The sequence below is a fragment of the Xylocopa sonorina genome, chromosome 8, assembly GCF_050948175.1.
Source record: "Xylocopa sonorina isolate GNS202 chromosome 8, iyXylSono1_principal, whole genome shotgun sequence".
NCBI lineage: Eukaryota > Metazoa > Arthropoda > Insecta > Hymenoptera > Apidae > Xylocopa > Xylocopa sonorina.
Window position 1 is genome coordinate 8,710,575 of NC_135200.1, and position 13,884 is coordinate 8,724,458.

Genomic DNA, 13,884 nt, shown 5'->3' on the forward strand with positions numbered 1-13,884 from the left:
ACTTGACCTTTATCTTTTATTAAAAGAGATATTTCGAATTATTGTTATATTCTATCGAATGACATTTTATTAGATTTCAATACAGTTTGTTCCATTAATCGCAGTCAAGTGTAAATTTATTTTCAGTTAAATTGCAAACAGAATATCGATACGATTGCTTGTGCCATGTATTAACCACAATCTTTATCGATCGTACGTTGGTTTTTGGATATCATGTAGAATTTTTATATGCATCTTTGGTTGCATAAACTGTCGTATTTTCAGGGGCAGAGTATCACGAGGGTATTGGTCCCATCACTATTCGCATCCTTGGTCGCCTGGCAGCCGGCATGTGCGCGGTATAATCGATTCTGTTTGCCAACGCATGCCCTGCTGCCTCGTTCTTCGTGGAAGAGTACTCAGTCGTTGGCACTGCTGTGGCACAACAGGACGTCTACAAGAGGAAATGGTCTAAGGGACGACGTAATCTCCATCCATCAGGCGGCTAATCGTATCACGTTTTCTTCTTCTACATACGCGCGGTACACAAAACCACGAAGGGTCCACGGACCGTGGCAACGATGCATTAAAATCGACAAGAAGAAGCAATTAGGTGTCACGCCCAGGTAAGCTAACGATGAGACACGTTTCTTGCCGTTGTGTAGCGCCACGCAGGTTCTCAGGGGTGAAAGAGGAAGAGGGTGAGAGGGAAAAAGAGGGAGAGAGAGAGTGAGAGAAGAGGTGACGTGACTACAACCTGATGCTTCGACTATATATTTGGACGTGCGCTCGATGGTTTACAGGGTCTTACGATTTGTATGGGAGATTAAAGGCGCAATGATAATTATAATTCTTCATACACGGTAGTCTTCTCTCGCTAAGCTTGATGATCAAATAGATACGGGATTACGTATTGCGTTAACTGACCTTTTTTTAACTTAATAAACTTTTAGGTGATCGAAGAAATTACCGGGGTAGTAAAGGAGGGATCATTAAAGGGGAACTGCGAACAGTTGTTTTTATTTTTGTAAAATTGCCGAGCACGGCGATTGTGATGTAGAGTAATTACCAAGAGTTACGATACGTTAAAACAATAGAATATCGATTGGGATTTAATCCCGAATCATTGCGCCTTGGTAAGCCGTTTTCTAAAAAGCGATTTGTTTTGCTGTCTCGGTCACTTGCGTTGTTCAATTATTGGAATAATACAGTGATTACGTAAACGTGGGGACTCGTGTCATTACGCAAAGGTGTACCGCGCCCTTTGTGAACCGTGTCGTACCTGTCGCGATATCCGAACGCGTTCATTAAGATCGACGCAGTGATCATTCATTAGGGAAATTTCAATGAACAGATTAACTGGCTTACTTCGATACAAGTTCACCACTATACGAAAATATTTGCCGGTAAAAAAGCGATTTAATTGTTGCACGAAATTGTCCGGTGTGTGGAATTATATTTCAAACAGCTTGTACACTTTTTTAGCAAGTAATATGCATTGTAAATTGTTTTCAATTGGAAGGTCGAGATCGTGGAAGTGAACAGTCCGTAATTGTGTTTCAGAACTATTTAAAACCGTAATAATTTTCCATCGATAACGTTGTTTATAATTATTGTTCAAGGAACGAAGGTTTTGCTAGAAAGAATAGAAGAAATATGTTATAAAGCTCTTTCAGAACCTTTCATATTTTAAAATTTCATTTTAATTGCAAATTCTTTAACACAATTAAGGAGGCTTTAATTCCATATGTCTGCAAAACGAATTCAATATAAGGAACAAAAGAATAGTAAACAATTATAAAAATCGTGTCTACTACTCGACAGATAATTAGAAAAAGAACGTAATTATATTTTATTTCTCTATGCAATCTTTCAGGTGCACTCTATCTCCCCTAGCCCTGCTTTCGTTTAATCATTCACTAGAAATGAAGTTCCACGCTATCTCACTAACCGAGTGAAGCACCGGCATTTAATAAAAACAACTAGAGAATCGGATACGGGCTTTGAATTGCGAAGAAACGGTTCTTCACGATTGTAGCTTGTACTACGTTAAACTAATTTATCTCTGTCCGCCTCGAAGCCACCCTCGCCTATTTCTTTCCATTAAAAGGTGTTGTATTATTAAGTTGATGGCACTGAAGGAAAAAATAGATGTATTATGTAATAATATGTTACATATCTTATGCATTATTATATGTCGATCAATTGGCAAATGTCTGTGAAGTGTACAATCAACAAAAAGGCAAAAATAGTAATACGTGCTAAGTTCTGCGTACGTGATGTTTAAAAAAGCCAACGAAATTTCCAGAGATATATTTATATAGAATATTTAACTGCTTGTGAAGGAGATGAAAGTGTTGAACAAATTTTGTAGAATAAAATAAGACTAAAATCAAGGACAACAAAATTGCGTTTGGGGTTTTGGTTCTCTTTACATGTGTACAAGTGGTACAAGTCTCCAAACCAGTGCAGCGTAGATGTCTGCGCGTTGCCAAATAAGATTTCATGTGTCGCACTGCCTTATGGACTTTGCCATCAGTACACGCGTACGTGACAGACATTCAAAGACGTGTCTCTTGAAAACAAAGGTTCAAATACAACTTTGTTTCTCCTGATTTCGGTTTTATTTTGGCATAGAATCGCTCCTTGATACAGCCACAAACATCCTGCATAATATATATATTTAATCAAAGTAATAACTAATAAGAAATAATGATGTATATGCTATAAAGACTTGTATGTTTCTATTGTTTCAAATGTAAAAATTAAATTATGTATATAATTATAGGAACATCTATGGGCCGTAAACGGTGGTGGCGAGGAAGCGAGGAGCTGCTGGTGCTCTTCATCCTCTATCACGTTATCCTAGGTGATGGTGATGTTGGTGAGTATTATAAATTCATAATTACTTTGTTAATCGAGATAGGATTACTTTAAAGATATTGTTACAGCTATGATAAATGTTTGTTTAATATTTTCTAACAATAAGCTTTTTTCTTTATTTGAAGGAGAGAATGCATTTCTTTTTTGTTAAATTAAAAAGGACTTATCTCGTTTGTACAGATCGTAATAGACAACAGATGATGTATGGTAACTCATTGTGAAGTAATATTGTACGTCAGTTATTTCTCTTCCATCATACTACAAAATTAATAAGAGCATTAACAGAGCGCGAACGCCCTATATTAGAGAGCTGCAGCGAAGGTTGAAAGAGGGTAAATGAAATTCTTGATTTCATACCTCTCGGAGGAGATCGCTTTAGGAAAACTCGAGTACCATGGAAATGCGTGCTTTTATTTCCCCGTGATCGATAGTTCTGTGAATATTTCATTTTTCCGGTCAGCGTGTAGCTTCTTCCCTTGGCGAAGAAAAACATTCGCGTTGATGGATATTTCTCAGATGCTTATTTAAAGCCGCAACGGAAATGTTTTAATATTCTGCAAGAGGAACATCTCTATGCGGGTTAAACTATAATCTGTTATTTTCGTTGGAAGTAATATAAGTTGTCAACTTGTAAGTAGTTCATTGTAAATGGAAAACCAATTATGCCGTTACTTTTACGCGCACGAATCGCCACACGAATTTTGTTCTCTTTTACCCTTTTTAGGTAGGAATAGGATTTTCCCTAAGATCAATCGTGACTATCGAGATAAGACTTTCGCAGGTGCGTGTCGAATATATAACTATTGATAAGAAATACTTGGAAGAAATCGAATACAGCTAATTTCTTGTTTTAAATATTGATTCGAAGTCTTGAAATTGGGACATTCGACGCACAAATAATGCCATACGAGTACTTTATAAATGCCCAAATGTTAGAAATTAGTTTTGGATATTCTGTTATAATTTGGATCATTCAATTTTTTCAGAATTCCATGTTGAAGAATTTTATATACCTGAAAAATTCAGAAGCAAACCGTTTTCACCTAATCAAACAAATAACGAAGTTACTTGATCTTGGATAACATTGAAAATTCAGTTCCTCCTTTTATCGCCCGTAAAAGAAGCTATTATCACAGGAGAGCTCGTAGAAGTTTTCGCATCCGCTTAATTTCTTTCACGATGGAACCCGCGGAATTGGATTTATCTACGAAATTTATTTAAACATTAAAATTTTACTTGCAGCTTATCGTGCCTTTCTTCCAGATAAAAATTGTAAAATAGCGAAATTATCATAAATGAAGGAAGTAAATAGCGCTGGTAAAGAAGATGAGATTTTTAAAGGACCAACTTTGATTGGAACGAAAAAGAAATTATTGGTTTCTTTAATATCTTCTTCGTCCATATTTTAAAAATTAGAAGGTTGCATACAAATTGGATGTACAGTGAAATTAAAAAAAAATGTATCCAATCCGAATCTACATCCTCTGTTAACATAAACCAGAAAATGTATTATTTTCCTCCTGGAATTGTGTATACATCCCGATTATGCAGAGCTGAATTTTAATTAAAAGGTCATTTTGTGAATATTTTAAAGGTCTATGGTAATTACGTTATTTTACAACTGTTGCCTGGGAGAACAAATTACAAGCACTGTTATTCATTTCTGACCCTGGAAATTCATGTTGTTTCTTTAGGAGTGGAATGACGAACAAAAAAAAAAGAGGAGGCAGTAGAGAACGCGTTCGATTTTCGCCCACGAACTCTCGACGATTATCGAGCTGTACATCCCACGCGACCACCGCCTTTGCAAGCTTGCTTCCTCTCTTTTACCCAGGATCTGTTCCCACCTACAGACGCGCGACCCCCCAGCTGTCTCTACAACTCCTTCCTCCCTCCATCTGCTTTTCTTTGCGAAGCTACTCGAAGTGTAACAATTCTTGGGTCTTATTTTATCCTTGTAATTTATTCTTGTTAGTACTCGTTTCTTCTAACATTTCTTTTTTTTCCTTTTTAGTAAGAAAAGATTTAACATAAAGAGGACTGTAACCGCCGGATCGACTTTTCCATTTTCAAGCCTACTTGTTGAAATGATACACATGTTGCCTCATTTCTATTAACGTAATTAAACTTGATTTAAACATTCGTTTCAATTAATCACGTTATTGTATCCTTTGATGTCGTGAAATCTTTCTACGTCACTAAAAATAGTCGATTTGCATTGTATAGTCTGTTAAATGACAAGATTCCATTGGCACAGTTGAAAGGGTGACATTTTCAAGGCCATGGGAAATGAAAAGCCGTCTGCCTATTTCAACGGTTCAAAAATAATGAGATCTTAGAAGAGGAAATTTAATTAATTTTTTATTTTTTTTATTACTTTTGCATAAGATCCATTATTTTTATTATTATATTTAAATGTTTCCGAAAAATCATATACGTTATCAAATATTTATCGTAACACGTATAATCCTGCGTTTAAAGTCCTGTAAAATGAATGTTTCATTATCTATTGATGAGTATCAAACTGCTGATTGGTAACGTGTATATATTTTCATCCCAGCGAGATAAATACATAGATATGAACATTTGATGTGGCATGTCGGCAAACAGAGCCTCCGTTTGATTACTTAACCCTTATCGAGGATTAAGCGAGGGCGCAGATGCGAAATGAAACTGGCAAGTGCTCGGTATTCTAATTAGTAAGCACACCGCGATAGAACCGGAGAATATGCACCAGAAAATCGGGCCAAGCGATTGTTACGTATACCGTTTACGTCAATCAATTGTAAGCAGAAATAATACCAAATTTTCTGTTCTATTTCGTACCAGTCACCACCATCAAACGCTAACAGGTTCTGTAATTAATTTACTGCTAATTAATGATCCGTCAGAAACGGAAATTTTAAAACTTTGCAATCGTTTTTCATCATAATCATCAGGAACATGAATCAACATGAATTGAAACGTTAATATTTATTGCTGAGAAAATATTTTATATTTTTCTTAAATTTCACGAAGAATTTAATTTAACAGGTGGATCGTTATATAAAACGACAGCGAAACAATTATTAAACTGCTATTGTTATCCGCTATTGTTTATAGACAAAAAGTAGCGTGTTTTTAATTAAAGCTTCATTAGTTCTTTATTGATGCGACTAAATCGTTTCAGGGTGCCTGTTCAGCAAGAGCCTCTGTGATCCTCAAACCGAAACATGTTATAATGGTAATTATAAATTTAACGATAGCATGTTCGTTTTGCAACCAATATCCCCTGATACCAAACAATAAAGTTCAAATTTACCGATATTTCAGACCTGGCGTTTGGCAGATGTGTACCATTATATACTGATCCATATGGAGAAGATAACTCTCAATATTATCAGTAAGTGTAAATGTGTGAATTTTTTTTTTTTAACAATTCGTATTAATATTGCGATACAGTTTCTTGGTAATCAGATTTGTAGTATTTTTAATAGCCAGAAAAGTGAAATTATTAATTATGCTTAATGCAGAAAATTAAACTGACATATAAAGAGAGAATTTTGGAAAAAGTTAATCATTATAATGATATTTAGCAGTACTTCCTTGGTGATGGATAATTTAGAATGATTCGCTTTAAGTTTAAGAGGCAAAGTAATTGATTCTTGCTATTCTTTACGATCCAAGAGCAAACTTCCTTCCACTGTCTGACCATAAATTGGCTATACTACTTCATAGCTCTACTGTATAGAGATAAAATATGAAGCGTTGTTTCCCAAAGTGAAGTAATTAACGTTGCGTTCGCAAATATCACTCACAAAGTTGTTTAATTAAATTTAGCTGATATTCCACAATTCTGCTATAGGTACAACTTTAACATCGACGAATTGGAGCTACTAAGACTGCAATTAGAGAAGCTGCAAATCGACGGATACAAATGGTCTCATCCCTACACACAATGTATCATGCAAACGTCCTTGTATAATTTACGTCACGAGTACGATTAACACTTTAATACGTAAAATTTATAGCAGATTATATTTTATTAACTATTTCCTTTAAATAATAGTATACACTACGTAGATAACTTTCGTGTAAATTGTGATACATTATTAAATATTAAACAGTTGTGTTTTTTATATTTTCTCTAGAGAAAACTACGATCTTCGACTTTGTCAGCATTTAAAGGAACGTACGCATTTTGAGACCAAGAATGAAATGGACCAGGCCAAAGTAAGTTCACTGTATTATCATCCAAGTTTAACACTAACGCTAAACTCTGCTTTTCAAGGCACCTACAATAGCCATAGTGAAATTCACGCCCAACAATGCAAAATTCAACACTCAGTTTGCCAACGAGCTTTACTATCCTCCAAACACGCAGAATCAATATTTTCGCGACTCTTTCTACAATGACGAAGTCTCTCGATCACCGTACAAGGAACAGCTCAGAGAAACAGACTCCCAGTTCTACAGGCCGAGATACAATCCAAATTCTTACAACGAATATGACTCTTTAACTAATGAAGAAAATACTGAGGATAGGGAGATGCGGAAGAAACCATCGATCCTCGACGAAGTTAACGAAAGACTGTATCGAACCAGAAGACAACCGTACAATCCGAGGGATTACGATAACGAAGCGATAGAATCGATAAAAAATGCCTTTAAAGAGAGAGAGTCGTCGAAACAACTTCCTGGAAGCAGAGACGCAAATCCTGTAGACAGCCTAAACTTTGAACCTATCGAATTCGATATAATTAACGACAAGTTTGCTGGTTATTCTGATAAAAGGAATGAAGGAGGAGAGGAAAATCGTGACGTCGAATATGAGAAGACGTTTTCAAGAAAGTACAAACCCAGAAAATTTGACGACATCGCAGATAAAGATGAGATGTTTTTGGAAAATATGAAACGTAACTCGAACGACAATTATAATGATGATTATGATGATATGAACGACGGGGAATCATCTCAGAGGGATTTCCCATTGATAGAAAATGGAATTTATACTGAAGGTGGACCTGTCCAGACTGCTGATGATAAACTTAACGTTAATGATCATGGTAAATTATTTATAGTTGCTATACAAAATATATATGTTATTTAAACCGTTTTTTAGTGTTTACTCAATTTTTTGTTAATGCAAAATTGATAAAATAAATAGGACGTATCTTCCACTTTGTGCACAGAAAATGCCTACGACAATTTATTCGACAACGATGTGAACGAGCTCCTTTGGAGGCATGAGTTGCCGGGATTCAAACGACGAGAACGTTTGGATGTTAAGAAACCAGGTCCTCCATTTTCAACGAACAACTATGCGTTTAAAACACCATCCCCACCTGGTAAATATCTTTCTTGTGCTTCTTACTATTTCTATATATAAACTCTCGTATTAATTTACATCAAATATTTTTGCAGTTTTGGAGAATGAACATCGTTCTGATTCTGTCGAAGCTGATCAAGACGTAAGTAATCAATCGCACACGAGAATAAACTAAAACGTAATTATTATAATCATTTATTTTTAGAATGATGAGTTACTTCCACCACTTGCAAAGAAAGAAATAGGAACTGTCCAACAAGCAGATGGTCCAAATTCGTATGATAACGTTGATTTAGATCATGTTTACGTGGAATTTCTCCAACCATTTCACACATGGCCAGAAGGGGAGCACGTTGTCAAAGAGGTACAATTGTCGGTGCTTGTGTATCTGTGCACTTTCCTCTGAAGGCAGAAAATTTTGTTTCTAGATCGGTAAATTATTGGAACTAACCCCGGGATCGTTACAAGATATTCGAGTTGGACGAGCAGAGGTGACGTTCAAGGTGGTCGAAAACAACAAAAATTATAACGCTACCGACGTAGTCAACAAAATAGGTAATTACTTTAATCAACCAGTTATTAGCTTAGTAAATTACTAAATTAATCGATTATACTATATTTCTTTAGACTATATACGTGGCAAGTTAGAAGAGATTTTGGGCGTCCAGGTGATTCGTGCAGGCATAGGTGACAAGGTTCATCTTGAAACATGTTTAAAATCTAATTATCTCTAGTTAAATTGTTCGATATAATTATGGGACCACTTAGTTCTAAAGATATCGCTATATTCATGATTATCATTCATTCTGAATGTGATCCCTCGATTATTTTAAACAATACCTTCAAGTGCCTCGACATAAAACTTCTTTACTGAATAAAAAAATTAATGTGATTCCTCATTTACAGATCAAATTGCCCGCAACGCTAGAGATTGTTAGAAAATCTGAAATCAGTTCAGGTTTGTTTAGTATTATTGTGGCTGCTGGAGTAGCAATTGTATGTGCGGCAGGAGTGATCACGTTGATAATAGCTCGTCGATATGCTAAGTCTCGAGCCAAATTGGCAGGGTTGTCCACACCTGATCCGGAAGCTTCCAAGAACTATCAGGATTTGTGCAGAGCGAGAATGCACGCTAAACAACCCACAGACAAACCGGAATCACCACGAATCACTAGCTTGAGTAGGGAAAGTGATTCTAATAACGCGCCCTCGAATCGATCCAGTACATCTTCATGGGGAGAAGAACCAGCACTTTCGAACATGGACATTCAGACGGGAAAAATGGTTTTGGTGGGTTGTTATCTCAAAGAGTAATTCAATTTTGATCATAGAAGTAGCTGCTTTCCTTTCTTTCACTAATTTATCCGATTAAATTATTCGATTAAATTATATCATAAATTAGTTATATATATTTTCCAGAGTTACATGGAGGACCACCTGAAAAACAAAGACCGTTTGGACCAAGAATGGGCAGCGTTATGCGCGTACGAGGTAGATCCATGCTCAACGGAAATAGCGCAAAGCGAGGCGAATGTGAAGTGCAATCGTCCCGGCGCCGCAATTCCTTATGATCATTCTAGGGTGATTCTAAACGATCTCGCTAATGCAAAGAACTCCGATTATATTAACGCCTCCACGATCGTAAGTACTCTTAAACTTATGCTTGCTATCTGCGGCTTAAATATACATGCAGATTAAAATAACACATGCGTGTGGTTTTCATTTTTAAAATCGTTGAAAATGGAACTGAAAATAGAAATCGGTAAGTCACACGACGAGCATGGAGAAAATCTGCTGTTATATTCACAGTTTGTCTACAAAGCAATGCTTCACTTAAGGATGCTTCTCGCGTATGCATCATCATAGTAGTGTAATGTTTGATTGCGAATCCAGGCATGATTTCAAATATCGTAAATACAAGGTGATTCACTACTCGTGTCACAAATTTTTACAGCTGTAAATTTGTGACACGAGTAGTGAATCACCCTGTATAGACATAATTTCCAAGTGGAATTCAAGATATAAAAAATCAGCTCAATAGTTCATATAAACGTTCTAGTCTAATCTTTATCTAAACTACAAATAATATTAATCCAACTATTATTAAACATTTTTGAAATATAATTGAAATACAATTAAAGAATAGTCATAATCATATGTGTAGTAAAAATGTTTATATGAATGTTTTCATCATTTTTGCATACCAAATCTGTTTCTAAATTTACATATACACTTTATGACGAATTTTTATTTAAGCATAAACGCTGGGGATGCTCAACATAGTTTAGATACTTTAGATAGTCGTTTCAATCTTACAAAATAGCTTCGATCACATAAAACTTGGTGAAAGGAAAGGAAAAAATAAGCAGTTCTGTTTCTTTTGCTAGATAGTAACTCCGGCATAAGAAAGAACTTTAAAAAATGCACAACAATTTATAAAATAGCAAATTTGCTTTTTACTTATTAAAAAGAGCCGTGTGACTTGCTTCTTAACTTGAGATATATGTCTAGAAGATGGTATTCGAAGGGAACTTTTCCTTTTAGACGGATCACGATCCTCGAAATCCGGCTTATATCGCCACGCAAGGTCCGCTGCCGGACACAACAGCTGACTTCTGGCAATTAATTTGGGAACAAGGAAGCGTGGTAATCGTGATGCTAACTAGACTTACCGAGGATGGTGTCGCAATGTGTCATCGTTACTGGCCCGAAGAGGGATCAGAATTGTATCACATTTACGAAGTGCACTTGGTATCAGAGCATTTATGGTGCGACGACTATCTAGTGCGTTCCTTCTATCTGAAAAATCTGCGTACCGGCGAGACAAGGACTGTGACGCAATTCCACTTTATGTCATGGCTTGAAAACAGCGTGCCGCAGTCCACCAAAGCTCTATTGGAATTTCGCCGGTAAAATGCCCTATAAATACAAAAGCACTTACATCTTTGCACTTATACCTATAAAATATCATATTATTCTGATACTTATTATGTGATTTCAGAAAAATTAACAAATCCTATAAAGGCAGATCGTGTCCTATAATTGTACACTGCAGGTAAAGTACTCTTTAGCAATATAATATAAGTTTAATAATTGTTAATTCATAAAATTAATCAATCATATTATTTGATGCATCATTCGTTTAACTCTTTGAGCACTGAAGAAGAAGAAAAACAAATGTCACTATAACTATGGCATTAGCTCTCAAAATAAAATAGTCAGATAGAGCATGTTTAAAGCTTCAACATGCTTCTTGCGAGAAAAATTTCATAATTGCGCACCAGGTTGATCCGCAACTGTGGTCTAGTGGTTTATTAAATATACTCTCTTTTTGTTTACAGCGATGGTGCTGGTCGCACTGGTACTTACTGCTTAATTGACATGGTCTTGAACCGTATGATGAAAGGAGCCAAAGAAATTGACATCGCGGCTACACTAGAACATATAAGAGATCAGAGACCTGATATGGTCGCAACAAAACAGCAATTTAAGTTCGTGTTAATGGCCGTGGCAGAAGAAGTGCACGCAATCCTCAAGGCTTTACCTGTACCTCCAGCGGAAAAATCCCCTCTTCCAGAAAGTAGCTCTTCGATGAAAGAAGGCCAGTAAGGTTTAAGTATCGAGTTTCGCAATTACAGTTACGGCGAGCGAAGAGGCAAAAGTATTAATTGCAGTCTATCCAAAGTAAAAATGGCCAAATATTTCTAGTCGACCGTAATCGTGTCAGAAATATATAATTATCTAGTAAGTCTTTTGTGTTGCCTATAACTTTCTTCTTCTAGATAGTTTCGGACGAGTTCTGTAATCTCGTGAACCTATTACGAACTTTTAACAAGGTCTGCTTTGACTGAGTATATTTCATCGTAGAAAACATGGCACTTTGGTATCTAGAAATTTAAAAAATTTTGTTTTAAAACAAATGGTTTATGTTTTTGTTTATTTGCCGAATGATTAGTTTCTAGTATAGTTTATTATGATAACGTGCAATATTTACTTATGCATCTCATTTATCTACGGCCTACTTAAATGATCAGACACACGTATTCGAAAGACTGAGCTGGTGGAATTCTAAATATCGACTAAGTAACGAAACCGTCTTTTTAGCATGTATTTTTCCAAAATTATCTTTTTAAGTAACCTTTGTGCAATATCTTTTGCCCATTAAGAATTATATTAAAGCAAAACATGTACACTTGTATCTAATTATGCAGCTCAGTCTTTATATATTTGATTCTATCATTATACATATATATCATGTAAAACGTTTATTGTTTGAATTAAAAATACTACGTTGCTCCCTCTCATGGATAACTCCACTAACGTGCTTTACAATAGCTTTAAATAAAATATCAAAGTATATATTTCGCGATAAATAACAAAGTTCTATCTGCTCAGTCAATTCTATCACATAACGTTGATGCTCTCACATCGATTACCATCACAAATGAATTCTTGTATCTATTTTGTTAAATTAATTTCATCAGAGAAGGTTTGATTATATACTTGTATTTGAAAAATTTGATACGTAAAACTCGAATGAAATTTTTTATGTTAGAAAAGCGAGAATTGAGATTACCACTTTAGAGATTGAAATCAGAATTTTTATACTATTGTTACGTGTTTTAATGAGCGTGGATTTTAATGGACGGCTATGACTGATGCTTCTGTGAAATGAAATTTTATTAGGTGTTAAATGTAAAACCCTATACGTGAATAGGGTCGCAGAACAGTCTAATTATCAATCTTTTTTCTACATGTATAAAAAAAGAGAAGATCGAGCTGCACAATATTCACGTTATAATTAAGTATCGACATTATCAAAAAAATTATAAGAATAACATTTTATCTGTGTGGAAACATGAATTAGAATATGACCACGTAATATAAATTTAATGTTCTAAATATCACGCGATGGTATTATTATGAATACTATGAACGACATATGTTTAATCATCAATATCGTGACGATGATGTTAGGTGATATAAATATAAAAAAATTATATATATATATGAACGTACATATTTGCACAAATTATCATCGTGTCAATATGACGAGGTGCAGATTGAAATGTCTTGTTTTCGCTTTAAAACTATAACACCATTTGTTCTGTAGATCCAACCTCCTACAGAATGAACAGGTTTCACTTGTTATTTCTTCCTTTTCATTGTGCAGTAAGATTACTGACGGGATTAATATTTTACATCTCCACGTTACTTGCGCTTACTATTAAATCACAGCATTATGAAATAGCCATGCGTTCGCATTGGCTACTGAAAACATAAATTAAATTGTAAAAACACAGGCATGGTACTTACACAATTTAGTTTTCTAAAACTGCTTCCATTTCCGAACATCCTGTAATCTACATATCTACGTGTACTCGAAAAGTTAGAAATATCAGTTACAATAACTTATATTTTATATTGAGTCGACTTGGATAACACACTTTCTCTGTGACATAAAAGTTTGCTTGACCAAAACATTAGTTTTATTAAACTTTTTTTAGCACAGATTCATAAAGAAGAGATTCTATATTTTTATGCAAAGGGATGAGTCTATATAAAATGAAATAATATATAAATCTATACTATGTTATTCGAAATGTAATACTATATGTGTTATAATATAATAAATCACTCTATGTTCAAATCACATGTACAGTGTGCTATTATCCTTCATGTTTATTCTTTTATTTTCTTATACATTGTAAGCA

General features: G+C 35.0%; 2 protein-coding genes across 3 annotated transcripts; both read left to right on the plus strand.

The window, feature by feature from the left end:
* Positions 1-466: 466 nt before the first annotated feature.
* On the plus strand, positions 467-13,825 carry Ia-2 (tyrosine phosphatase IA-2). 2 transcript variants are annotated; one of them, XM_076898995.1, is made up of 17 exons: positions 467-605; positions 2,768-2,863; positions 6,032-6,085; positions 6,175-6,244; positions 6,707-6,838; positions 6,993-7,074; positions 7,133-7,907; positions 8,034-8,189; positions 8,266-8,312; positions 8,376-8,534; positions 8,599-8,725; positions 8,798-8,865; positions 9,077-9,460; positions 9,590-9,826; positions 10,724-11,079; positions 11,172-11,225; positions 11,512-13,825. In XM_076898995.1, exons 2-17 carry the CDS (start codon positions 2,776-2,778, stop codon positions 11,777-11,779), a joined length of 3,057 nt encoding a protein of 1,018 aa, XP_076755110.1. In that variant the 5' UTR covers positions 467-605; positions 2,768-2,775; the 3' UTR covers positions 11,780-13,825. The 2 variants fall into 2 exon arrangements, with proteins under 2 accessions (XP_076755110.1, XP_076755112.1); XM_076898997.1 differs by having other exon boundaries at positions 9,590-9,811; positions 10,715-11,079.
* LOC143425926 (uncharacterized) lies at positions 4,372-4,930 on the plus strand. Its single transcript, XM_076899009.1, has 2 exons — positions 4,372-4,463; positions 4,557-4,930. The coding sequence occupies exon 2, from the start codon at positions 4,564-4,566 to the stop codon at positions 4,894-4,896; it is 333 nt and encodes a 110-aa protein (XP_076755124.1). The 5' UTR covers positions 4,372-4,463; positions 4,557-4,563; the 3' UTR covers positions 4,897-4,930.
* Positions 13,826-13,884: the final 59 nt, after the last annotated feature.

Bases quoted from the DNA above. Each gene is read 5' to 3' on its own strand.
- Ia-2 (XM_076898995.1), top strand. From the start codon at position 2,776: ATGGGCCGTAAACGGTGGTGGCGAGGAAGCGAGGAGCTGCTGGTGCTC. The intron at 7,908-8,033 runs GTAAATTATTTA...CTTTGTGCACAG, and splicing joins ACTTAACGTTAATGATCATG to AAAATGCCTACGACAATTTA. The intron at 8,726-8,797 runs GTAATTACTTTA...ATATTTCTTTAG, and splicing joins CGACGTAGTCAACAAAATAG to ACTATATACGTGGCAAGTTA.
- LOC143425926 (XM_076899009.1), top strand. From the start codon at position 4,564: ATGACGAACAAAAAAAAAAGAGGAGGCAGTAGAGAACGCGTTCGATTT.